We start from the raw sequence: 27,331 nt of genomic DNA on the forward strand, positions 1-27,331 counted from the left end.
CGGCGAGTCCCGCCTCGGCGCGGAGGTGGGGGGGGAGAGGGAAGGTCCCTGCGTGACTGGGCCCCCGCCCGCTCTCCCGCCGGGCGCCGCGGCGGCAGTTACTTAGCGCTTGGGAGCGGGCGCTCGCTGCGGCTTTCTCTGCCTGGGAGGCTCGGCCGCCGGGGTGCGCGACGCAGCCGCTTCTCGCTTCGCCATGACCAAGGAAACGAAGAAGCCCTTCCGCCAGAGCATGGCTGAGTGGCGGCAGTTCGTCTACAACCCCAACAGCGGCGAGTTCCTGGGGCGCACGGCGAAGAGCTGGGGTAAGGGCTGCCGCGGGCCTGGGCTGGGGGGGGGGGCGGTGAGGCGCCCCGGGAGCGGCGGGGGGGCCCTGGCGGGGGCGCGGGGCCGCGGCTGCCAGGTGAGGCGGCCCGCGAGGCCGCGGCGCGCGCGCCCCGGTAACCGTTACAACCGCCGCCGGGCTAAAAATAGCGCCGGCCGTGACGGCGGGGGGTGGGGGCGCCTCCCGGGGCAGGTGGGGGTCGGGGGAGGAAGAGGAGTTTCTGGGAGCGCGTCCCGAGCTGACTCACTCTCCCGCCTCAGTACGCAAATGCAGCAGAGCGGGCGCGCAGGCTCCTCCTCCGCCCGGTCCGCGGGGGGGCGGCGGGGGGGCTCCGGGGGCCGCCGCCGTGCGGCTCTGACGGGCCGCCGAGGTGTGGGGCCGCCCCCCCCACCCCGCGCCCATCGCCCCCCGTCGGTGGCAGCGTCGTGCGTATCGGTGCAGCTCTGCATCCCGTCCGCTTCGTGCCCCCCCCCCCCCCCCCCCCCCCCCCCCCCGCTCCCCAGCACCGCAGGAAACCCAGAATGAATGAGCGCCCGTTGCCTTTGTACTTCTAGACGGTAGCTGCGGATCAGAGAGGGAAAGCAAAAAAAAAACCCAAAACCCACCAAAAAAACAAGCCAAACCAAAAGTTTAGGAGCCCCGGTTCCAGATGGCCCACAAAAGAACGATTGCTGTGTGCCGTTGTGCGTCATTGTGCTAAATTTATTCCAGCGTAAGGCTTCCGGGCCCTTTATTTTTCTTACGCGAAGCTTTTAAATGAGAGCTCTCAAGTCAAGCTTGTGAAGGCAGTGTTTGTTTTCCTGTTTTCAGGTAGTCTTCCCATTGCTTTCCTCTGAGCTGGAAACCATGTTATCATAATCTCGTTGCTTCCAATAAAAATATTTGGATTTTCTCAGTATGTTTTCTCATATTAAACAGTTGTATAAATGCTTAATATTAGGATGTTTCTTCAGTCCTCACGGGACATATTTATTGACTTCAGAAAATGCTGCGTCTCCTCCCAAAACTTGGATGTAGTTGGGATACTTAATAGTTGTGCTTACAAAACCAACAAGAATCTCAGCATGGCGTGAAGGAACAGGCCAATACATCCTTGGCCTTGACACAATCTCAATGAATACTAATGTTGAAATACTGAGGAGGAGCCTTAAGCAGACTGTGCATGGGGTGCACTTTCTTTGCGGTGCCAATGTCTCCTGTCTATCAAGAGAGGGCCCTAGCACTGACATGAGTTCTCCTCCATTCAGATGGAAATAAGAGCTTGCGAGCTGCTCTGCCAGTTGAATAGCAAAGGAGAGGAAATTTCCACTATGCTGTTGTCTAGTGATCTTTTCTGTACGGGCAGGTTTCCTCAAGTGTGTGGGCTGGGTGAATGGGTGTATGGATTGCAGAAATCTGTGTCGTGAATCTGACGAACGCAAGGACTGTGGGCACGTTAGAAATAGCTTGTAACTTTTTTAAAAAAGTGAAGTTGGAACAACCTTCTGGGTTTAAAGCTATCTCATAGAAGTCACAATGTTACTAGTCTGTGCTAGTCCAAGGCCAATAGATAACACTCGAAATTGATAGGACTTAAGTTGGTAATAGAGTTTCCACGGCCAGCTCCCTTGATAAAAGATGTTTTTCCATATTGAGAAGGTATGTGTAGGCTTAGATAGTAGTTTGAGTAATTTTACTTAATGTAATAAGTTTTCTTAAATGGTTTGGGTGATTGGTATCTGGCTTAGCCTGGACATTAAAGAAGTGAATTGTTCAGCAACACTATAAATTGTCGGTGTATTATTTTCCCCACATTTATTTGTCCTAGTGTTTTGTGATTAACATATTGTGCTTATTATATGTATAAAGTAAACGATAGTCTTTGACTATTCTGGGAGGTGATGTGTGGCTTTCTGTTTGGTTTTTATTTTTTAATTGCAGAACACGAATTGAGTGGCTCTGTTGGCATAGAAGAATATGCGAGGTTTGGTCCCACTTCTGCCCTTGCCGAACTGATGCGAGCTTAGAGCAGTCTCGCTGACTGTTGTTCCTTTTCTATTGCCAGTCTACCCTCTGAAAGGCGGGGAGGTAGGAGAGGAGGGCTCTGGTTGCCAGTCGGCTGGGCTGTGGTGTCTCCAGGGGCAGCATTATAAGAATTCAGTTGGCTCTGATTCTTCTGTGCATATTTCTCTTGTCTCAAAACAATTTCCTCACAGAAATAAGACAGAAGCAACGGAGAAACAGTTAAATAATTTTCACAGTATTTTGCCCTAGCATTTTGCCCTAGTCTAATGCAGTCGTGGGGGCTCATGAAAATTAACCACAAGGCAGTGATTCTCTGTGAATCTGAGTGCTATGGCACTGGAGTACTCATCTTTCTCTGCCATTTCTACACCAGGATTTGTTGAAAATATCAAACACATGCAGCTCCTATACTAATTTGTCATGTAACAGAGGTATGTTGCCTTTTAGAGTTTGGTAAAGAGTTTGCCTTTTACAGTTTGGTAAAAAACCTGTTTCTTGCTGTCAAAAATGAGAGATTTTTACTGTGCTTTTTGCAGACTTGAGGGATGATTCAATTTGAATCTTTCACAAAGCAGTATCCAAATCTAACCAAAAAACGCCTACCAAAACCCTCACATTTTTATTATCTGCTATAATCATTTGTCATATTGAAGAGACAGAAAATACTGGTAAGATCTGTTGATGACATGAGTGGGTGGTGTTCTCAGCAACAAAGTATAGAGGGTGCTGAGAGTCCTTGTGGAGATGATGGGAAGGGGAGGATTGGTGCTGGGGTTCCACATGGGGTTTAGTCAGGTAGGGCAAAGAAAGGAGAACTTGGAAAACTGCCATGTGGGGCCTTCCTTGTAAGTAAAATGAAGATTAGCATCTGGCTCTGCCTGTAATGGCAAGGTGCTGTGCCTGCCTAGAGTCATAGCAAGAACAGAGTGAGGTCATCATGAAAGTATTGTAATGGGATGCTAACTGCACGATCAAATGTGCATGTAATCTGACAACATGGACGGTAAACTCTTTTTACGTGAGGTGACAGAAAAATGGGGGGGGGGAAGGCAATACAGAGTCTAGCAATACTTGGTTTATGGTCACACTAGGTGCCATGTCAAGCCTGTTTAAGCCTTGCTGTAAAGTTAGTTGTGTCAAGGAGTTCAGGGTAGAGGTGGCATTGTCTTGAAGTACATAGAAATTCAGAGATACTGAATATTCTTTTGAATGCTTAGCTGTATCCTTCAGTGCACAAATATGTGCTTTAAAAAAAAAAAAAACCACATCAAACAAAACCCCACAAAAGACCCCGCCAGCAAAACTAAACACCTTCTTTTTAGGAAAGCTTACCACCACGACAATGGATGTACAGTCTTGTCGGTCGCTGTAACAAAAGGTCCAGTTTTGCTTCTGTTTTGTCTTCACTGAGTTCTTGCTGGGACATAAGGTGCTGTCAAAGTTTTAACTGTTTTTCTGACTTGGTTCTTCTGTGTTGTTTATAAGTTAAATTTATTGAGCAGTGTTTTGTTGTGATATAGATTTCTTCACAGGTAGTGTACTATTAGTTACATTCTGGCATCGCTGTCTGCCACTGCAGTAGGAGCGCTTACGCGACCAGGTTGTGAATTGGAGAGAGACACAGTGCTCTCTCTTTCTATTGTGACAGATGGACAGTTAATGGAAAAATTCCTGCACAGCCAGGAATATGACTGCAGTCAAAATCTTACTAAACTTTTCCATGATACTGCCTATCATAAGAAATTAATATTTGAGAAATCAGGAGAATATTTTATTTTCCATGACACCAATTGCTCTGAAGAATGAAGGCTTGCCTTCTCTTGTTGCACATGTCAGTAAGCTGTGGTGGTACAGTGAGGGTATTGTGGGAGTTTGGGTTTTTTTTGTGTTGTAAATGCTTAATCATGACATCAGGCACTGGCTTTTGTGATTTCTTTGCAAGTGTTGCACTTGACAGTTTTTATTCTCCTGAAGTGTTTAGCCATGTTGTATGTGGAGCCCTGTCTTACTGTGAAATAAAGTCTTAACACAGGACCAAAGTTTTATTTCTTCCTGAAGTCTTCCTTCCCTCTTTCCTCCTCTCACTCCTCCCACCAGCCTCAAAATTTGGAAAACAGTAATTCTCAGGTGTGTAGGGAATAAAGTTGAAACATGATTAGTGACTATCTAATATGTATAGTTGCATTAGTTTAAGGCAAGGAAATCCACCATCTGCAGGTGGACCAAAAGCCCTTCTTAATGTTGCTGGCATTGGTGGTAGTTACTAGTAACATAACTTTGGGTATTTAAATCCCACTAGTTAAAAGATACTGAAGAATGATCATGCATGTGGTAGGATTAATGCAGCATGGGATCCATCAAACCATGAAGGCAGCATTTCATTTTCATTCTTGCAAGTAGCGTTGAATAGTTTCTTCCATGTCAGTTGCGAGTGTGAGAGTGTTTATATTGGTATCTGTATATACCTACCTATGTATTACATATAGGTAGATCTGCCAGTCTGGTTTATGCCAGATTGACATGCTTTTTGTCACTTTTACCATGTAAAGTTTGTATTCATCAAGGAAATGATGGCCAGGTATGTGATATCTTGCATTTACTGGAATAAGAAATTCTAATTTTCATAGTGGAGTAGTGTTTTGATCCCTGCAAATCAACTGCAACTAGCGATGGCTCCAACATGTTGGTTCCAAAGTAGCAGTTTTCCAGATTTGACTGTTGCCTATCCATGTGGTTAGGGTATGAAGGGTTTTTGTTACTGTGATGCCTGAAAAAAAAAGAAAAAGAAAAAAACCCACCAGAACAACCACCACCACCACAAAAAAAACCAAACCAAACCAAAAACAAACCAAAAAAAAACACCAAAAAAAAATCCAACAAACCAACTAGGTAAATTGTAATGCAGAATTTTGGTTATGACAGTTTTTCGTGTGTGATTGTTTTAGTATCAAAGACTGAGAGACTCGAAGGGTTTGGTGTAGCAAGATGTTCTGCAACAATTAAATTGAGTTGTATATTAGACGTGGTAGCTGTACTTTCCTTGGAGTAAATGTGGAGGATAGCTTGCTTCTGTTACTTGGGTACATCTTGTTTCCTGACAAGAAATTCGGTGTTATGTGAAGTTATTTTGGCAGAGCTTCTTGACAGGTTATGGCTTGTTCAATGTGATTAGCTTAGGATAATTAATGCTAATAGGCTCACAAAGAGAAGCTTACTCAGTTTGGAGCTGTTGGAAGTTGCAGAGGGGTTTTTTGTTCTTTGTTTTTTCCTTTTTAATGTGGCAAAGTAGCATAAATGGGGCAGTTCAGTGGTCAGTGTTCTGCAATGCATTTACATGCTATATTAAAGATTAAGAGGAATCTGTGTGTGTGTGCACACATGGTTTCCTGGACTGGGGGAGGTTAGTGGGATTTTAGGGCTTGTGAATAGAAACTGTCTGGCCTTGTTACTGCTGCAGCCCTGGTAGTTATGACGTTCCTGGGGGGGACAAGGACTCTGTGAACAGTGACTGTTCGCACTGCAGTCTTACCACGGAGTCAATCAGTGTTGTAGACATTGGGATCCTTCCCGTTTTCCCCAGTATTGATGTTCCCTCTGTGGGCACGAGGGCTCCCCAGTAGCAGTTCTACTCCGCTGCAGCTCTTGGCAGGGGAGGAGGACCCCAGCAGCCCCCTTCCCTGCTGGAGTAGAGAGGCTGGGTGGGTGGCAAGGTACCACTGCCTCAAGGGAGCCTGAGGTAGCAAAGAGCTGCAGCAGGCTTGGGTCCGCTCTTCAGGGTGCTTCAAAATGAGGTCCAAGACCAGTATTCAGGTGTCACGGTATTGGCCCAAAGCGGAGCTATGGGCCGTGTCTCCTTAGAAGTGCATGCCCATCAGCAGTAAACAAGTGGGCAGGGATTTTTAAAAATTTGTATTTTACCTGGTGAAGTTAGACATCATCTATTGGAAATAAAAATACATGTACGTTCTGAAATAGCTCTGTGAAAAAATTTCCCTGCCTTCCTTGCTTTTATGCTAATTGCCACAGAAGGTGCTTGTCTTGTCTTACACGTCAAACTTTTTTTCTGTTACATTGGAACTGGTTGATGAATGTCTTGGTCAGTTGATGGAAAGTATACTTAGAATTTAGCATTGTCTGCTGAAAGTGTATTCAATAATTTATTAACTTGTAGGGATCAAAATGAGAGCTGACCAAAGGTTTTGTAAGGCTGTTTGTTTTTGTGCGTGATACCGAAAATACATAGGCTGTTAATCAGAAGATCATTGTTCTGTTTTGGATCCAGTTAAAGCAGTTGTAAGCTTATAGATAAAGCAGATTGCTGGTGTGCCAAATACAGATGCAACTTCTGTAATAGCTTTGGTTGATTAGGACTTTTACTGTTTGTTTTTATTACTACTGTTTGCTTTTCAGCTTCTAAATAGCCTTAGAAATAGTTTATAATAGCTGTCTAGCTGTCTTGTTCGTTACAGAGTTTGTTCTTGTGCTCACGTATTTTGCTACTTCTATATATTACATTGTATTTTACATCTCAGTGGTTCCCACATGTATTTTAAACAACTGGTCACTTTCAGATTATTGCAGATTAGGAAGTAACTTTCTCAACATGTGAAATTGAAAACTAAAACCAAGCCAAAATCCACTAACATTCAGCTGGTTGCTGTAGAGAGCTTGTGTTATGGTAAAGATAATTTGGGAGCCACCTCATTATTTTAGTATATGTACACTGAGTTCTTTCAGGAGAATTAAATAGAATATTTGCATCTTCAGCAGTCATGGATTACTGGGGGCTGTAGCACACTAGGAAATATTTCCGTGCAAAATGCAGGCATAGTTTTCTGGGACAGGAGCCAGGGGTTAGGCTTCCTTCTGTCATCTTCCAGCACATATCCCTGGAGTACAGTCATTTTTGCTTTTAATTTTTTCTTTTCTGTGGAAGGGTGAAAAATACAGCACTTGATTCTCTCATATAAGCGAGTGTCAGTGGTAGAATGTTGCATAACTGTTTTGATGTGATTTTCTTGACCTGAGTTATACCTCTTTGGCTTCCTGATGGCAGCCTTATAGGTAGAATATTTTATAAAAATTGAATTTGTGTCATCCTTTGGTTGTGTTTTTGAATTAGTATGGTTTTGGTACCTGTGCAAGCATTTGTATTCTTCAATACTTGTATAACTCCCATTGTTTTTGACAGTTGTCTGTGCACATGTCCTTCAGTCTCAAGTGTTCAGTTTAAAAACAGGATAACATGCTCTTTTTATAGGTTAGTTTTGTATACTCAATTAATTTAAAAAAAAATCTGTTTAATCTAAATGTCTTTTAGTAAGTCTTCCATCCATGTAGTTTATATGTTTCATCTTTAGTTGGGAACTGTCTTAGGTAAACAAGATTTTAAAAAACAATCTAATGGTAATCATGAGTACATGTTCTCAGAACTTCTGGAAACAAACCCAAGGAAATGTAGCAAACTATGCTGGGGTTTTTTTTGCTTTAATGAGAAACACTAACATGGGTCCATCAGGGTCAAAAACCAAATAATGCAAGAATACAAAATGTTTGAAAACTTAGTTACTAAAATAATCGAGCTGCCCCACATTTTAAAAGGCTTTGATATTAGGTTTATGCATGTGAGAAAAAGGGCAGAAGGTTCTTTGAAAATCTCTGCAGCTGATCTGAGTCCTTATCTCTAAAGTAAGATAGTAACTTTGGTCTGGCTGTTACCTTGTCTTTGCGGTAAAGGACTGATCTGTGTATCCAGAGTGGAGGTCTGTGCATGCACAAGGAAAAAAAGGGTGTGTGTGTGGAATACAAACACTTCATCATAGCAAGTTTTCAAGCTCTTTCCCTAAGTAGTGTTCTCACTCAGAGACTTGTTGCAGCTAAGTGGTGGAGAGGTGCAGTGGTGTAATAGGCTGTTTCGTCAGGTTTTGAGGAGCTCTTTGTTAAGCAACTGTCAAGTTGAAGTTAGTAATGTCTGTGTAATTGGTGAATTCCAGGAACATTGTGGAGTCCCAGAGGTAGATTGATAAAGCAGGTGGATGTGTTGGGTGAAGGCTTGTGATAAGTTTGAATAGAAGGCTTGGTTTGTTTTCAAAAATACGCAGCAGAAAGCATTTTCACCTGAAGTCTCTTGTAACAGGACGTATGTGTGAATGAATGCTCTGTGTGGAGCTCTCTCAAATATCAACTATGTTATTAAAGCACCAATCCCTACCTGTTCTGGATCCAGTGTAACAATTTTATCTTTTCACCTCAGTTCTTTCATCTTCCCTACAACCCCTTTCCAGATAGAGAACTATGATTCCCTTAAACTATTGTTTTTTCTAATGGACTGCTTCATCATCTTTATCAGCTTTCCTGTGTAGCTCTGAGTGGTTTTTAATGCTTTTCTCTTAAAAATGAAGATGCTAAGAAACCCTGTAAACTTTAAGAGCCAGAAAGTATAAAGAAAATAGTTTTGCATGCATTATTCTTCACTATGCAATACATATGTATTCTAGAGGCATATTGATTTATAACTACAATTAGGAGTGGCAAGGGACTGGGGACACACGCGTGACCAAAACCCAATGTTGTATTGCTTATTTCCCATTTTGATTTTCAAAATAGGTAATGTAATTAGCTGAAATGAAAATAGTAATTTTAGTTTTTTCTTTACAGGTTTGATCTTACTATTCTATCTGGTATTTTATGGCTTCCTAGCAGCACTCTTCACATTCACAATGTGGGTTATGCTTCAGACACTGAGCAGTGATATACCAAAATATCGTGACCGGATTTCTAGTCCAGGTAAGTGTATTTATTTTTTCATAAGCCTTTGTCTGGTTTAACAGCTAAGTTTCATTTGAGAGTTTGTTTGAAGTCTGAACTGCCTATGGGAAACTGTGATTATTATTAAATTACTTACAGATTTCAAAGATAAAACTTGCTGTGAGGCAAATTATATATGTTTATAGCATAAATTCAGTCGGTAGCTTTTTGTGTGTATGTGCTAACTTTTGCTGTTTTTTTCTCTAAGCTCTTCTCAGTTGAATTTGTTACATATGTAGACTGCCATTTTACCTGCACATCCACACAGTGTGCAGTTGTAAAGCGGGATTTTAATTTAATCAAATTGCTTTAAAGATACTTTAAACCAGTCCTCTTGGATAAGATGGAAGGCCAGCTGTGATTAGTATTTGATACGTTGAAGAAAGTACAGGAAGGCTGTACTATGGGGGTGATCTGCTCGAGAGGGTGTAAGGGCTGTGATAGGAAGGCATCTCCAGAGTTTTCATTATAGAATTAGATAGCTTTCAACTGACATGGAATGTCTGTGGATTTCAGGGGTTGTTGACCTATTATGTAGGGTTCTGCTGAAGAGAGTGTGTCCTGTTTTATGGTGAAGCTAAGTGCACACTACGTGTAGCTGCCACTGAAAGTGGTGTCCTGTTTCCTGGGACTACTGCTTCCTTTGTGTACATGCCCATCCAGCCCCACTTCGGGGTTCATGGAGCTGTAAGTGACAGAAAAAAAACCCTGAAAACCCTGGTACAAATAAAGTTAATAATAAGATGGTTGTCTTTTTTTTTTTTCTCCAGCCCCCACCCCTTTTTTTTTCCTCTCCTTTTTTTATTTTTTTATTTATTTTATAAGTTAGTTTTTGCTATTTACTGTTTCTGGAGAATGTGTATTTGATTTGTATATGCATGTATATAAATTATTGGGCCACCTGAAAATTTGATATCTCCAATTTTATAATTTTGCTTAGAAACAAAATTTATGTCTAAAACACAACAAAACTAAACGGCTATGCAATATGAATAGTTTGGTAGAAGTTAGATGACATGATTTTTTAAAATGCCTTTTCCTTTTTTTGGACTCTAAACTCTTAAAATTAACCAGCATCTTGCAGCTTCTTCATCTTGTGATGATACAGTAACCTTTGTGAGAGCAAGTTGCAGTTGGGCCGGTGTGGTAAATGTGTCTGGATTCTGAACAGAATTAGTTTTGATGTGGTGTTCAGGCCTTCTCCAACAAGCGTCCTCTTCTCATAAGGGATTATTGAGGTTTCGTGCTGTTTTTTCAAGCTAAGAATGGGCTAAATGCTGGAAATAATAATAATAATCATTACAAAAGACCTCCTTAGTTTAAAAAAGAAAAAAGGGGGGGGGGGGGGAAGATTAAAAAAAAGAGAAGGTGGACTAGTTGACTATTTTTCCCCATCTCCTTTGTGGTAGTCAGAACCTTGGTAGTGGATGGAGGCTGTGGGGAGCTGTGATTGGACTTGAGTGACTTTTTTTTTCTCATGCCTCTTGCAGTTTAGGGTATTAATTTTCCTTTGTTTTGAAATAAGTCATAAGGGACGTTTGTTTGAAAAAGTATGTATGCCACAATTAGTTTTTAATTTAAGAATTTCTTTAACATTTCTGAATTAATTTTTTTATTAATGATGTCTTTAATTACTCATAAGTTAATAAAATTGCTTATTTCTGTTTTAATATTTCTCTTTAACTCTGTCATTTTTCACTTGCAGTGAAACATGTCATGTTCCTGGCTGTAAAACTTTAAATTATAAAAAAAAATTCTACACACAAAACCTGGATGGCGTAGGTCAAAGGTTTTACTCTTGTGTTTAACATACTTGGAAATCTCACAGTTGATTTATTTTGTAATTGATATTTGACTTGCATTGTACACTGGGATATAATAGTATCAATCAAATCCAGATGATTTAAAAAACTTTTTTTTAAAATCCCTCTTGGAATTGTAGGATAATGTAATCTCTATTACAGTCCTAGATGTGATCCTGTGTGGAGGCTGCTAATTCTGTTCTAGAAGAGCCCAAATCCTGCATCTCTCTCAGTCCTTGCATCAGTCCTTCAAATAGCTTTTTCTGTAGAGCTTACACCAGTAGTCTCAAGGCAGACTGTGATCCGCTGGAATTGGAGCAGTCCTTTCCTCTTAGGGTTGTTTTTTTTAATTTCCCCTGAAGCCGTGAATCTCTTTAAATTACTGTTTCATTCATTGGTGAGCAGTTTTGTTACATTGTCGTATTCACTTTGAAAAACAGCATCCAAGTCCTTCATTTACAGTATAATTCTGTAGAGAATTACAATCTCTTGTCCCCCCAAACCCCTTAGTGTGTAAAACCCCTTTGGTGATATTTCAGCCCTGTTACTAATTATCTTGTGTTTTGTTGAATCCCAGTTCAATGTGGAGGCCAGAAGATGACTGTAATGGTGCACAGTAATTTGCAGTCAAAAATGGTATTTGTAGTTTTATATGGATTGTCAGTCATTAAGGCATTTTGCTGTGGCTTGTCTGGAAATAATTTAACTGCTGCTAATGCAGAAAGGAGGATTTATAATGTATTGGAAATTCTACAAAAAGGGTAGAGTAAAAAAACATTAAATAATATTTGGGTTTTTTTAGAATCTAAAAGGTGTTTGTGATAAATCTCTAGTATCTATCTTTATTATTTCCCAATTTAAAGTATTTCTAATAATTTCTGCCTCCAGCTGAAAAGCTTGGTCATTTCTATAAGTGAAACCTTATAGACCTGGGCTGCTTAATTGCACTTTATAAATGCTTTCCAAAAGCTTACTGTGATTGATTAACTACAGTAATGTATTTAGAATCCAACATTGAGACAGCTTATCTGACTTGATCTTCTCACTGTAGTCTTATGTTATTAAATGTTTATTTTATATAAAGAAGATCTGTTTGGTTGTGTTTTTGTTTTTTTTTTTAAGGAGAATGAGTTTTGTTTTCTGGCTTAAATTTTATTCATTTGGAAATGTAGTTTTAATTGGTTTTGCCGAAGGATAGGAAACTACATGCTATCCTAAGCTGATACAATTAGTTGCTGCTGTAATTGCAACTTCTTCCCTGATGCCAAATTTGACATTGATAAAACCATTTTAATAGTCTGACTTAGAAGAAAACTGATCTGATAAAAAATAGGTTGTTGGTTTTTTGTCGTTGTTTGAGGTTTTTTTTCTTTTGTGGAACTGCAATGTCAGTTCTCAGCTATACTTGAAGAGACAGATGCATGGACACTCATCTGTTAATCACGACGGCAGGGTTTTTATCCGTTCAGATTATTTACATTAAATAAGAGTTACTGTAAGGTAGTGTGAGGTCAATAAATATTGAATAAAGCAGTCAATTGTACACCCCTTTTTGAACAGATTTAATCTCTTCTGCTGTGTCTGGTGGTGTAGTGCTATTTCATCTGCTACTGAAGCTGTGATGAATAATATTAGCGTTAGGTATCCGTGTTAGTGACAGCTCCTGGTGGTAAGGAGCTGTATGTATTGGCAGAGAGTGTGCCTTTTGCTTTCACCTGCTGCAAAAAACCCCGTAAGATTTAACCCTGTACCTCTCTTTGCCCGTATCCTGGGAAGAAGGACTCTTCACCTCTCTGAAGGGCCCAAACTCCATGTCACTGTCTGCCTTTTTCATCCTTCAACACAAAGCTGGACTTCAGCATTCGGTAATCTGTGTCCTTGTGTCTCCTGCCGATCCTGGCTTCCTGGCTGTAGACTGTTCCCGTTCCGCTGTCCTCAGCCAGCAGCTGCACGGAGAAGCCCACCATAGGCCCCCACTGCAGTGGTGGGGGAGCCCCGGGTGCCACTGTCCCCTGCTAGCAGCCTGGGAGGCAGCACGAGAGCGTTGGTAGTGACCACAGCCTGACTAAGGCATGCCCCCTTCGAGTGGTGCGTGTGCAGTGATTTCATAAAGCGTCTTGTATTCTCCGTGAAACAGACAACATCTAAACTTTCTGCTTGAGGAGAAAGGGGAAGGGACTAACAACTAACTTGGCTTGTCTGTTTCAATCGGGAAATCTTTCAAGCCATCTTTGTGCATTATAAAGTTTTTAAAAATACTTTGTTTCTTGTGGGTTTCTATGAGATTAATATAATCATAGCTTCACTCTGTATTGCCTAAAGCTTTGAAGCATCGCTTTAACTGGAGGTTTTCTGGGTGTGGTTTTGGGTATCCTTTCATTTTTTTTTAAGTTTAATTTGCTGAATATGGGAAGTGGGAAGTGAATCAGTAAAACTCTTTGATTGAAAGTGATTAAGTTGCTGATTTTGCTATTTCTAATCACTTGGGTTTGGTTTGTGAATTGCTGTTGTACATTGGACTGAATTTAAGTATAAATTCATGTAACGTTGATTTTGATAACTGGCTTTAAACACAAACTACCTTGCAGTACTGTGGAATATTAGGGGTAACATTGATGTTTCTTTACAGATAGGTATTTTCCAATTTATGGATATGATTTTTGAGTAGGTTAGAGTGGTGTAGGGAAGAGAAATTGTTTAGTTCTTTACTTGCGTTTTTTCTTTTTAAGGACTTATGATTTCACCAAAGCCAGACACTGCACTGGAATTTTACTTTAACAAGAGTGACGGCCAGTCATATTCAGAGTATGTTTCTACGCTTAGAAAATTCCTTGAATGTAAGTAAGTTATTTACAACTGCCCAAGTAATTCAGGAGTCTTACTGTTGAGTACATTAGTTTCCTTTTTCGCTTGTAGTTACCAACTGCTAATGAAGACTGATTCAAGTTCAGGCTTACTCTAAACATGTGTTGTTAAAGTATATAATTTACAGAAGAAGTTAGATATCAGTACCTATATTTGACAGGGAGCCTGAGCAAGAGGAATAGTGGAGTACATAAAGGAGAGTTTTGGATCCTAGTCCAGTATTTTGGTGACATGGTTGTTTAAATACCACCAGATGCAGAAATGACATTGCCAAAATAATTTAGTGTGAAATTACACAGGTCATGTGTTTGGAGGCAAAGTTTATCAAGGCTTAACTGATCTAACTTCATCTAAATGGCTTGGTAATTGAGTGAGAATCCTTTAGAACTTGAGTGTTTGTCTGCTTAGAAAATGAGGCACACAAAGATTAAATTAACTGCAATTTATTCATTTTCACCCTGATACGCAGTATTTACAGGCAGAAATATGAAAGCATTGAATTTAGAACATGGAGAAAAGGTAACAGGACAAGACTGAAGGATGGCAAAATCACTAGTTTAAGTCACACATCGTTGTATATACGTGCCTGTATGTACACTTAAACTAGTAATACAGAAATCAATGTTGAGTATTGCTAAGTTTAACCCCCAGAAAGCTGTAAGTCAGAATCAAGGACGTGCTGTAAGATCTCACTTGTGTGCATGAGTTGCTTTGTTAGCTAACACAAGCTATACTTGAATCTATCTGGATTCGTAGTTTTGGTGCCTACTAAAAGCTTCTATAGGTAGTTTTTTCTTTCAGAGCTCTGCCAAGGGTTCCCGGGAGGAATGCTGCATTCCATGATTAGCTGCCTCTCCTGCAGTTCAGTGGGTTTTGGACTCTAGCATTGAGGATGAACTTTCCCTTTTTCCATTTTACTTTGTTTATGCTTAGCTGGGGACAGGGTGTAAGGGAGGGGAACAAAGCCACAAGACATGTTAAATGTGAATAGGTGAATGTTTGTGACAATGTGAACTGTGTACTTGTGAAACAACTTGGCATGTTAGTGTAACATCAGCTACACTACCTCATGTAAATGTAGAGGCAATTTAATATTAGTCACTGAAATACTTGAGGTTTTCCTGTGCATTTATAAAAGAAACATGTGCAGAGGGAAAACTAGTTCAGTTGCCACGTAAAAATTTGGTTGTTTATCTATTAATTCATTATTAGTTTAGAATCCATGCTTGGTTTAGAATTAGTTTATGTACAGAAATTAATGAATTTGTGATTATTGATATGATTTGAAAAGCAGGATAGCATTGTTTGTTTTGTAATACTCTTTATTCTGTCAGGTACAGTGCCACTTCTTGGTAGGCTTTGAAAGTGTTTGTTAAGATGGATATAAGAGACATAGTGCTCTGCAAATAGTCTTTTGAGAAAACTCCTAGACAAGTAACAACTATAAAATGTTTATATAGGCTTCTGCAGTTTTTGGCTACTTGCATGCTTTATACCATTGATTTACAAGCTATTTCTGTTTTATAGCTTATGATGATTCAAAGCAATCCCAAAACATAAACTGTACGCCAGGAAGGATTTTTGATCAGAATGATGTTGCTGTTAAAAAGGCATGTCGATTTAACCTCTCTGAGCTTGGACAATGCTCTGGAAAGGAAGATAAGACTTTTGGCTATTCTAAAGGAACTCCCTGTGTGCTTGTGAAAATGAACAGAGTAAGTGTCTACTTGTTTTTTAGTTCTTCATGTAAGTGCTCCAACTACCACTGTTCGAAAAATGATTGTAGAAAAGGACTAAAATACATGTTCAGCTTGTTTCTTAAGATGTTAGCATTTCTGGAATAGCATAACTTGCTGAAATGTCTAGCAATTCATGTGTTTCAGAGAGTACAATGAAGTGAGCTTTTTGAGCATTCTAATACTTACAAGTATTGGCTTTGATTACTTGCATCAAAATATCTTAAAACCCTCGGTTTTGTGCTTCCTGCTCTCTGTAATGTATTCTGAACCACTGTGCAGGATAAAGTGTGTTCTACCTCATGTCTGTGCTCTGGAAATGTAATTAGACTGTAAAGCATTCTGTAACTCCTGAACTGTATAAGGTGATGAAAACTTTACTGAGTAAGTATTTGACTTTTCAGTGACGTTATACTTTACCTGAACTGCTAGCTGGTTTGAGCCATTAATGCTACATGCTGAATGTAAAATAAGGAAATAGTCCTTTCTGTGGCCACTGTAACTTGGAGCTTTAACTGAACCATGCTTTAAATCTTAGTCCTAGTCTAAAATTTTGCTTCATATGAAATGACGCTAGATGGATTTGGTCCTTGTATGAACCCTGTCATGTTAAGTGGGGGAAAAGTTCAAATTCAGTCTGTAAAACAGGAAAGGGGGAGAAAGTCTATAAATATTTTAACTTTCTCTCCTTTAGATAATTGGATTAAAGCCTGAAGGAGAACCACGTATACACTGTACATCTAAGGTCAGTTCTGAATGTAAGAAATAAGTGTGGTTAATTTTTCTTGTGATTGGGATGAGAAGTGAAGTAATATACTGTGTCAAAACATTTATTTCACTCTTCCTTTCTTGTTAGACTTTGTACTTTTTTTCTTGTTTTCATCTTACTCTATGTCTAGTTTAGTTTCAGTGTGTTTAATTTCTTCAGTGTACTTGGAGAAACACTTTTTTTTTAATGTTCTTTCATCCTTAGATCTATTTGAGCTACCTGACGTGCTTTAGAGTTGAGGGAAATGCATACATGTTAGTTGTGGTCTTATTTATTTTACTTATTTATTGTGAGTTGTGTTTTTGTTTTCCCATTTCATAACCTATATTTTCATTTTTTTTTCTCCATGCTGCAAGTGCACCTTTAGGCAATTTTATAAATGATGGGTAAGACACAGTGTGGAAACTAATACTGCTGTTCAAGTAAAAGTTGCCTTTAAATCAAGTATAAACTACTTAAAATAGTGGCTAATCTATGCATATTTGTTGTGTAACAGTGGATTTACACACAATGTTTTGTAGCAATTGTAATAATTATCTTGGCTTCTGCATATTTTTCCTAGACTGCTTGGGGAGCAGTGAAAGCCTTGGTAAGTTAGTAGCTTGAGCAAGGGAGTCATGGCTTTTAGCTTGAGGTGCCTGATAAAAACGTAGGCTGGGAAATTTCAGCAATTAAGGAGACAAGTATTCCTGCCTTCATCCTAGATACCTGTGATAGGCATAAATTTTAATACTTGTTTTTTGTGGAGTCTTTGAAAGTTTTATCTTTCCAAGATAGTCTGTTGCAAGTAAAGGTGATTCCTTCTCTTATTGGAGACTCATTCTTTGTGTCCGTTCTTAAAAAACGTTGTTCTTTTGGAGGAATTATTTGTTTATTTAGAAGAAAGCAATTAAGTTCCTTCTACTTTTACTAGTACTTTTCTTTGACTTCTCTACTTTGTCATTTTTTGTAATGTGGTATCCCAAACTGGACAGAAGTTTGCCTCTAGCTGAGGTATTGTTAATGACAGAATTTTTCCCTCTGTCATCACACTGGAAGTAATAACGTCTCTCAGGGTGAATTTGCCATTTGTAGTACATTGAGTCTTTACTTTAATCATTCTACTATTTAGATCTTTCTTTTGGTTATTTCCCAGTCTGTATTTGTAGATGTGCTTTCTTGAAGTTCAGTGCTTTGAATTTCATGTTGCTATTTTTGGGCTTCTCTCTGTAATTTTTCTTGATCATTTTAATGCGATCCAGTAACTACTTACAGCTTGGTGCCATCAACGAATGCACTTTTACATCTCACAAGTATTTCTTGAAAACACTAAATAAAGTCCAGGACAGTCCATTTCCACCTGAAGTTCCTTGTGATGTGTCAAGAACTAATGTTCACATGATTTATAAAATATTGATGGTAGCCCTATTTTATGATTATTATATTTCTTCAGCTTTCTTATGTGGATGCTGCATGAGACGATGATAAAAACGATGCTAAGCAAATCATAGATGATGCTTTTTCTTATTCTCTTAGCTGATTTCATTAGCGAAAGAGCAAGTTTAATAACAACTTGTTAATAATGGTACACTTCTTTTTTTGCTATATTTTTTACCCTTTGAGATACTTGCAGATAAATTGTATTGTGTGCTATGGTACGTATTTTCTTGTGTTCGCTTTCTTCAATTATGAAGTACTGCTTTTACCGTATCCAGTTAGAATGTCTCTGATCTATGCAAGTGTGGTGTTTTTAAATTCTAAGATTATTAATCTTATTAGTTCTTTAGTGACTACCAGGGAAAATACTTCTCAGGCTTTTTCAATTTGCATCTGTTTTATCTTATTCTCACTTTAACTCATCGCAATTTACCTGCTTATGAAAGCTTAAGTATTGGTTACAATTCATCCTTCTCTGTAGACCACAAAGAAAGCTGCATCAACAGCTTTCATTTTCTCCTTTGCCTATGTTTCATTTTTACAGAAGTCCTTCTTTCTGCCATGCCCCTTGCTTATTGAAACCCTAAGCTTCAGGGATTACGCTGTTCTTCACATCAGCTTATGAGGACTTGTTTCCAGTTCCAGTTTTATTTCTGTGAGTCTTTAGGGTAGGAGTGCTGTGTGATAGTCTCTTCCTCTTATGTAGTGGGTAAGGTGAATGCTTACCTCAATACCTTGTGGCTCGTCTGGATCTTATTGGTGCAAGAATGTGAATTGTGACCCTCTTGATTGATGGTCAATGAGATGAGTCTCATCAATGAGATGGAGTTTCATTGACTCCATCCTGCAGAGATGGAAAAGGATAGCCAATAGGGTTTTGTGCATTTTTGAAAATGAATTTATAATTGCATTCCGTATGCCACTGTATCTGAATGTTCCCTAAATGCTGGCTCGTAACAGAAGCTGAAGTGCAGTGGTCATTTGTACTTCTCTATTGTTCCTCTTATTCAGGATGTTCACCTAGTCCTTAAGTAACCGATGCACTCTGTTGCGGTGTGTTGGGTGTTGGGTTTTTATTTCCTTCCTTGTTGCTGTCAGCAAATGTGGATTAAAAGAATTTCAGGGTGTACTCCCAAGTTTAATCCAGATGACACGCATTTCTGAAAATAAACCCCGTTCTGGGTATTAGCTTAATAGAAACATATTTGTGCAGTTCATAGCGCAAATGCAATTTACTAGTGATTTTAAATTTATTTTAATATCTGAGTGACAAAGATGGATTAATTGAGCAGACTGGAAATCCTACTATCACGTTCTTTTTGAGAAGACTTTTTTTCAACCTGTAGATTTGTTGTTTATGAATTTTTCTTTCCCCTTCATCTGTGTTTTTAAGTATTTCTTGTTCTTTATAGTTAGTTTTACATATATTGAGAGCAGTTTGTCCAAGTGTCTGCCCAGACTTAACACAATCTGACTTTTGAATGGATTATTTCTTTTTTTTAATGAAGGGGCCAGATCTCTCAAATACAAAATAAGGTTAACAGCTTCTGTCAGCGCATCCTGCCAGTCTTTGCCACCTGAAACATCATTTGTGTTCTTCAAACATTCTCCTGTGAGACAGTTCTTCTTTTGCTCCCTGCACTTTTCTTATGGTATCTTGACTTTGCATTCAGTATCACTTTCTAGTTTACAAGAATGAAGAATGGCTGAATGAATGACACTGTGCCTTGCTGTTGTCAGCATACTCAGCATCTGAGTTACCTTGCTTTTTTTTTTGACAGAAATCTTAGATATTTTACAGTTTCTACTAATGGATATTGCTCTTTATCTTGTGCAATGATACCCTTTGTTCTTCTCAAATGGTTACAGACCATTCTTGCCCAAGTTCTTTCCTTGGGTCATTGTACATTATTTTAACATCTGCAAAACTATTCTTTCTAAGACGCAGTCTTAATAAACACCCAGTAAGTGAGGTGGAAGTCTGTCTGTACAGGTAACTGGTCTGACTCTTAGATTTGCTGACTGCCTGCAGTTCTTTTGTGGAAATTGTAAATGGTAAGCAGAAAAAGTGACATTCATTAATGGACTGTTTCTTGAAGCTTTTCAGCAAATGCAGCTTGTTTAGCAGTTGGTTTTGTTTTTTTAAAATTGTGTAGAGGTATTAATTAGGATTAAATGATTAAGAGAACCCCAAACCCCACAGCAGTTGCATGAGACAGGCAGTTGCATGTCCCAGAACCTCTTGCTATTGCATAGATAGCCTAACGCATATATATTTATGACTGCATGCGTGCCGTATGTTTAGCTGCTCCAGAAAGCTCTACTCCTATTTATCTTTCTTATGTTATTCTGTATTCTGACTTTTTTAACCATTATTTCAGGAATGTATTTGAAAAGTGGGTATTTTCAGCTGCATGAGCTTTAAATAAAATAATGGTGAAAAGCAACACATTTCTACTTAGTAATTATATTTCCTAGCTTAAGGTCCAAAATACTTAATAAATATGTATTGAGGAATTGCAAAGGGACAAGAATGTGGCCATATCCTAAACAACATGCTGTATGTTCTTTTGAGGAGGTGAGGAGAAGGTATTCTTAAGCTGTAGTTTTACTCTCTACTGTTTTTTGATCTTTTTGTTTCTCTTTTGCTTAGTTCTATTACTGCACTCCTCTTCTGAACTGTGTAGTGTATCCTTTTAAAATTGCAGCTGTTGTATATGGTAGTGTAGAAAAAAACAATGAAAGTTACTAACACACTTTGAACTTGTGAATTACACGGAACAAGCAGCGATGTTCCCAAGATACGTTTAGCAGTGGGGCTGGGTGTGTGTTTTAGTGGCATTTCCCTTTATCATGGAAATGTGCTTACCTTATTATAGAAAGTCGCGTTAGATGTGGGCATTTCCTAGTGGTTTGAACTTGCGGTAGTTTGACATCCTGCCAGCACACACAGCCCTGAGGAATATTGTATACAGGGAGTTGTGTCTGTGTACGGCTGTGCTGATAGCCTGTCTGGGACACAGCTCAATCATATATTCCTATTTTGTATATCTTACAGATTGGGTGGCTCCTAGTCAGAAATTAGGCAGCAACTTTGTAGGTAGCTGCTGCTTATTACAAGATTTAGGATTATAAGGGACAGTCTAGTGATAAGGCATGTTTGTTCCTCTAAGGTGGTGATGACACACAGAAACTCTAGTAACCACCATTTTCAACCTGGGTTTCCTTTTAGGTCGCCTGTATTCCAAGGCTGGCTGAACAAATGTTAGGAATAGTACACCACTGCAGGGAGTGGGCTGTGGTTCTTTGTGAAGGGTTGTAGTGTTCCAGATTTGATAGTCTTAAAAGCCTGGCTTTAAACAGAAATTCATCTTTAACTTAAATATGGATGTGCTCTTGCTTCACCAAAATATACAGGCTGGCTTGTAAACACGTGGGATTTTAGCATATATATGGTGGGCTTTTTGATTGTTGTTAAATTATTCATTGCAGTGAATATCCTCTTCTCCCCTTCCCTTTTCATAAGGGAAACATGAAGGCAAGCTGTCTTGACTTGATTACTAATTTAAATACTACTGTTAATAATCCTTACTGTAGCAGATGTGTGCAGCATGTAACTGCCAAAAAAAAATCTATTTTGGAAGTTATTCTAAGAGTTTGTAGCTCAGTTGCCTTTTTTTAGGGAGCTTGCATTTTATCATTGGGTTGTAATTCTAATTTTCTATTCATTTTTATGTAAGCAGATGCTAACTTTTAATTCTGTTGCTATCTCCAATCACAGGAGGAAGGCATGGTTGAGATAAATTATTTTCCTCCTGAAGGCTTGATTGACTTAATGTACTTTCCATACTATGGGAAAAGCTTACATGTAAGTATGCCTTAATGATGGTCTTAATTTTGTAAATGTCTTGTTTGTGTTTACATTTACTACTACTAATATCAGATTGATTCTGAGGTTTGAACATTGTAATGAGGTACTCGTAAGGAATATTAGATAGGCAGAAATTGTACAGTGCTTGATGGGGTTACAGAGATGCTTTAGCAGACATAAGGAAATAAACTGGGCATTGTCCTAATGAGGAAGAGGCTGTATGCTGGCAGTGTTAAAGGCATCTGATGCTTTTTGGTCACTGATATCTTTTGGAATCTTTTTGAATTCAGAGAAAGGCAGGAGAAGTAGACTGGTTCTTTTGATTGCAATACAGTTTCTGATAGTTAATCCCTGGGGTTTCTGTATAGTATATTAAGTTTATAATTCATTGTGGCATTGCTGATTATATTTCTTTGTGGCTCTGTGCACGTTTTCTATTTGCTCTGTTCTATGAAGAAGCACTTCAAGGTAGCAGATTGATTTTATTTTTTAAAATTTTCTTATCTGTTTTTCTATGCTTGCTCCATTTATCCTCATTATATTGTGACATAAATGTTATTTACCTAATTGAAGAATGTTTATGTTTTAAAACATCCTGAAAGCTCACTACTTTATGGACACAGAATACATAGAGTTAAAATTCCAATTTATTTTCAAACTTGAATTTAGTTATTTTTTATTTTCTTGCACCAACTTGTGATAACAACATATAGAAAATCCATACCTTCTATCAAATACAAAATTATATTGCCTCTAATTGACCGAGTTATTTAGTCTAATAAACATCTTCACTGTTCACCATTTAAGATAAAAGTACTTTTTAAACATAAATCTATTAGATCCATAATATACCACAGTAGTGTTTGAATTTTCCTGAAGTTATTTTTGTACTAAATTATTCCTTTATCAATTATTTTTCCAGCATACTCTATATTTACTTGCAGCAGTTCACATAACCTTTTTTTATCCTCACATGGCTTTTCCTAAAGAGGAAGGACTTAGTTTTTCTTCAGCATTTGCTTTCATGTTACAGCATCAATAGACCTTGAATTGTCAGGAGGTAGTTTGTACCAAAGATGGGATGAAGAATTTTCCTGACAAAATCCCTGTCTTGCCACTGTAATGATGCACAAGGAAAGATCATGAGAGTAAGGAAATCAGGCAAAACTCAATGCTATTCCTTGCTTGACTTAGGTGCTTAAGAAAAACCTTTACTTTTTGAAAAATATTTATTTTTTTATTTTAGTTTTTGGTTCAATGTCCTATCATGTTCACTTTATCATGTGGGATAGGGGCTGTGGTTTGAGGGATTCTTGCTTATGTGAGGCTCATTTCTCATAAGATGAGTGTATCTGAAAAAGGCAGTAAGAAGGCTTGTAAAGAGGTTGGGGTATTTGACTAGGACTCAAGACTGGATTGATTTCTTGGCTATACAACAGAATTTTTATATTATATCAGTGTGGAATTGTTGAATTACTTTATTCTGTAAAGGAGTTAAGAGGATTCAACTAATCTTGTTGCTCTTGTGCTAAGGTAGGAGCTGTAAATACTAACATTTACAGTTTTGTGCTCCAAGATAGTTATTTGCCTTTTGCTACTCAGCCCAAATCACCTTAGGGGATGTTGTACCTTTTTCAGATGATCTGTAGTGTTTAATGAGGATGCTGGTTTTCTTCTCTCCTCCCCCCAAATTTTATGTTGAGTAAAAGTCCATTCCAGAATTGTCTGTCTTCAGAATAATCTGTGTACCTATTTGAAAAACCTTGGCAATGAGGAGTCTTCTGTGAGGAAACACAGGAATTTTATTTCCAATTTTTAGAAAACTCGGGTAGCATTTAAAGTGTGGTATCACCTTTAGAACCAGAGAATTTTCAGGGTGCCTTGCCTAGCTGCATTTTCCCCTCGCAGTTTGAGGTTTATAGGAGCATAGGAGAATTTCTGATCTAGTAAAATCGCCATCCAAGGAAAGCAATTACTTCAATCTACTTCTTACTGGTACTTCATAATTAAAATTTTAGCACATCAGTTTCCATGCCATCCTTCTTAGTAATTGAGAGTTTGAGTATTCTGTAGTGCTTTCTTGGGTAGAGAAGTAGAGAAGATAGCTTAAAGATAACAAAAATGTGTCAGGGAGTCTCAAGTTAATGGAGGGGGGGAATCTAACACAAAATTAAACTTGTGTAATACTGTAGTGTTGTATTTAGTCCACTGGCTTATATGAATTTTTATTGAGAAAATAAATAATTTTGCTTAGCAGTCAGCGTTGTTGACTGAAAAATAGAAATAAATTATGGAATTTAATTTATGAATATTGGATGAAATGCTGCTTTAACAGTGTGTGATGAAAAAAAGTTTGTACTTAATTCACAGTCACTTTACAAGAGAATTCAAGTTGTCCTAATTGAATTGAACTTGAGAAACAATATTGGATTGACAAAAAATATAAATGAATTCTGCATTCAATCTTAAATTTTTATTTTAATTATAGGGAATGGAGTCAAGGATTGTAATTGTTCCACCAAATATGATTGACCAGGATACTATGAGAATGTGCAAGGAAAGATTTCTGTGTAAAGCTATCAAACAGATAACACATTTTAGAATGGATTGTTGCCAAACAAGTAAATGAGATAGTTAGTTTGGGAGGGAAGCTAGTTTACCAGTTTTTGTGAAGTCAGGCTTTTGGCAAAAAAACACAACTGTGCTAAAATAGTTCTGTAGCAGATTAAAAAAATAAACCCAAACCCAAAACCAGTAGAGGAGACAATGGAATGGATAGGAAGGCAGACGATAATTTCAGAGGCTGTTTCAGGTAGAGGTTTGTAGAAAAATTGGACCCAGGTGTAATACTGTAGTGTCATATTTAGTCCACTGGCTTACATGAATTTTTACCAAGAAAATTAATAATTTTGCTTAATCGGCAGTCAGCAGTGTTGACCGAAAATTATAAATAAATTATAGAAATTACTTTATGAATATTGGATGAAATGCTGCTTTAACAGTGTGTGATGAAAAAGTTTCTACTTAATTCACAGGCGCTTTACAAGAGAATTCAAGTTGTCATAATTGAATTGGATTGAAGATACTGTCTGTGATATAAATTGTTGAATGTATTAGTTAAGAAATAGTATGAAGAGTGTATACCAGACTATCAAACTTGGGAAAAAAAAGTCTTGAGTCAGATTGGGCTTTGAAAAGCTGGGTTCTTAATTAGCTTTTTACTTAACTGTTCTGACAGATTAAATGTTAATTTAAATGCTAACTTACTCTGGTCTCTCAAATATTTTCCCCATCTTTCTGTTTACTAGGCTCACTATTTACAGCCTCTAGTGGCTGTTCAACTAGCAATTAACTCCAACAGTACCAAAGAAGAAATAGCAATTGAGTGTAAGATCCTGGGCTCACCTAATTTAAAAAATGAAGATGACCGTGACAAGTTTCTGGGACGAATTGCCTTCAAAGTTCAGATGACTGAATAGCTGGAGTAAAAAATTCTCCACAAAGTAAACGTTGTGTTGTCTGTTTTGTATCAGCTGGACATGCCATTCTAGGATATGAGACCACCTTGGAGAATGTTAAAGGTGGTTTATGGCGTTCAGGGTAGCATAATAATATGGTTCCAAAATCCTATGTTTAAAATCCCTCAAAATAAATGCCTATCCTGCTTCTGCCTGCCCCATTGGAACAGTGTACAGACTATAGTTATGTCATAGGGACCTGTAAATAGCTGTTTTCAAACACGTAATAATGGTGACCTTTGTCCTGTTCTAAAATGTGGTTTTATCCCCCAAGTGAGTGTCTCAAGCTTAATGTGCTGTGCTATGTAAATATTGTATTGATTTAACACTGGTTTAACTGTCATATCTCAATGCTGACACAGTTATAGGGATAAATAATAAATGGTACCTGATTGACATAGTGACTTTTTTGTAAGAGTAAACACCTCCAACGTAAATTGTGTGTATGGGAGTGGGTGGGTGGATGGCTGGTTGTGTGAAGATGCCTTAAATTGTAGACTGGGTGGCATGGGAGAATTGAAATGGATTTTAAGAGTCGGTATGGATTTCTGAAAGTAAGTGCTCAACTAGTACTTTCTTGTGCTTGTCACTGTGCAAGTATTGTGTACATGTAATACTTGGTATAGAGTTTGGTATTCTAGCTGAGGAATTGAATCTTTCTTTGTGTTGTTAATCGCTTGCGATATGTGGAGCACAAATAAAATCTATACAATATTTTAAAACTTTTTAGTTCAGAAATATCAATATAGAACAATTTAAATTGTTTAGGGTCCTGGTAAGAGTTGTACGACAGAGCTGCTTGAAAAAATGGCCTCACTGTTGTGGGAATAGGCTTTCATTTTCCAATTAAAAAAATCCCTGAAGAACCTCTGTTTAAAAAAAAAAAAAAAACCAGAAAGGATTGTCTGGATTAAACATTCCTGTTTAATTTATACACTGTTTCGTTGCATCATTTTAACATGTTTCATCTCTTCGTCTTCTCTTTCATCTTGGATTTTCTGTGTATTTCCTCATCATCCATTTAGAAAACTGGTGTCGTCAACTGCTTTATAGAAGTATCCTAATGACTTGGAGTGGATTACTTGCAGCTGAACTTAAAATCCATTTTGAGTTAAGTTGCTCAAATGACTGCAAGCAGACTGGTTTATTTGAGACTGCTCCTCACATTAAACCAAGTTGACCCATTATATTGGGTCATAAGTTCTGCAGTTGTGCTGACATGGGGTTTATATTACTCATCCCCAGGGTATTTGTTTGTTTTGGTCTTGGTGTTTTTTGAGCACATGGGCCACATTCTGATGTCTTCTCAATATTGAAGACCACAGCAAATCAAGATTTGTGTAAATACCCATGTGTTCTGCTAATTAGGTCTAAATTTGTTACATAACATGTTTTTACACCCAATTCTTACAGTGGTTTTTAATATTTTGTTTAAATAAATCAGATGAATGATTACTAAAACTCAAGATTCAGTCTTAATGCCCTGCTTTGAAAATGTTTGAGGCCAGTCTAAGCCACATCAGTGCAAAACCTTTATAACTAACACCTGTGCAAGGTTACACTGGTGCACAGTTGGAGGAAGCTGCTCTTAATGGGAGTTGAACAGTGTCTTGAACCTCATTAAAAATAGATTTATACTGATCTGATAGAATTCAGCATGCTTTTTTGTTGTCTCCAAAAGAAAAATTGTTGTTCCTACAATATGCAGTGGGTACTTCTGTAATAATAGCATGCATTAATACCGAATAAGAATGTTCTTTCAAAGTATTTAATTACTAATATTTTAAATCATGCACTTTTAGAGTTGGGATACCTGAGTTCTTGAAGATATGACTAATTGCTTCTCTGTATATTAATACTGCCTGAAAGTATTTTAATGGTCATGAGGGAACTTAAAAGTGTAGATGTTGCATCTGAAAATGAAAAGGACTAGCTTAATGTAAAAAAAAATTCATATTTGTGTTCACTTAGGAATGGTAAGAAGTTCTGGAGAAACAGTTTTCAAATGAGCTGATTTTTGCAACAATTTATCTTTCGACTTATCTATATAGACAAAGCATGAAATGGCAACTCCTCACCAGCACTTTTCAGACAGGTAGAACTCAATAAACTCCTGTTCTCCTTAGAGTTTGTAGAAGTGTTTTGTTTTGTTTTTAATTAATGACATAATGACATAAAGATTATCAGTTTGGGGGTGGGGGAGAAAGAAATAACTTTTGAA

The 27,331-nt window shown here is 38.2% G+C and overlaps 1 protein-coding gene across 2 annotated transcripts; it reads left to right on the top strand.

Annotated features, from left to right (window-relative positions):
• On the top strand, window positions 1-27,235 carry ATP1B3 (ATPase Na+/K+ transporting subunit beta 3). Of its 2 annotated transcripts, XM_040612995.1 has the most exons (8): window positions 1-302; window positions 8,984-9,112; window positions 13,665-13,772; window positions 15,328-15,515; window positions 16,231-16,281; window positions 16,868-16,894; window positions 21,503-21,589; window positions 24,901-27,235. In XM_040612995.1, the coding sequence occupies exons 1-8, from the start codon at window positions 194-196 to the stop codon at window positions 25,069-25,071; spliced, it is 870 nt and encodes a 289-aa protein (XP_040468929.1). In that variant the 5' UTR covers window positions 1-193; the 3' UTR covers window positions 25,072-27,235. The 2 variants fall into 2 exon arrangements, with proteins under 2 accessions (XP_040468929.1, XP_040468930.1); XM_040612996.1 differs by lacking the exon at window positions 16,868-16,894 and having other exon boundaries at window positions 2-302.
• The last annotated feature ends 96 nt before the right edge of the window (window positions 27,236-27,331 follow it).

This window comes from Falco naumanni, chromosome 13, assembly GCF_017639655.2.
Source record: "Falco naumanni isolate bFalNau1 chromosome 13, bFalNau1.pat, whole genome shotgun sequence".
Classification (NCBI taxonomy): Eukaryota; Metazoa; Chordata; class Aves; order Falconiformes; family Falconidae; genus Falco; species Falco naumanni.

Bases quoted from the DNA above. Each gene is read 5' to 3' on its own strand.
- ATP1B3 (XM_040612995.1), top strand. From the start codon at position 194: ATGACCAAGGAAACGAAGAAGCCCTTCCGCCAGAGCATGGCTGAGTGG. The intron at 9,113-13,664 runs GTAAGTGTATTT...TTTCTTTTTAAG, and splicing joins TGACCGGATTTCTAGTCCAG to GACTTATGATTTCACCAAAG. The intron at 15,516-16,230 runs GTAAGTGTCTAC...TCTCTCCTTTAG, and splicing joins TGCTTGTGAAAATGAACAGA to ATAATTGGATTAAAGCCTGA.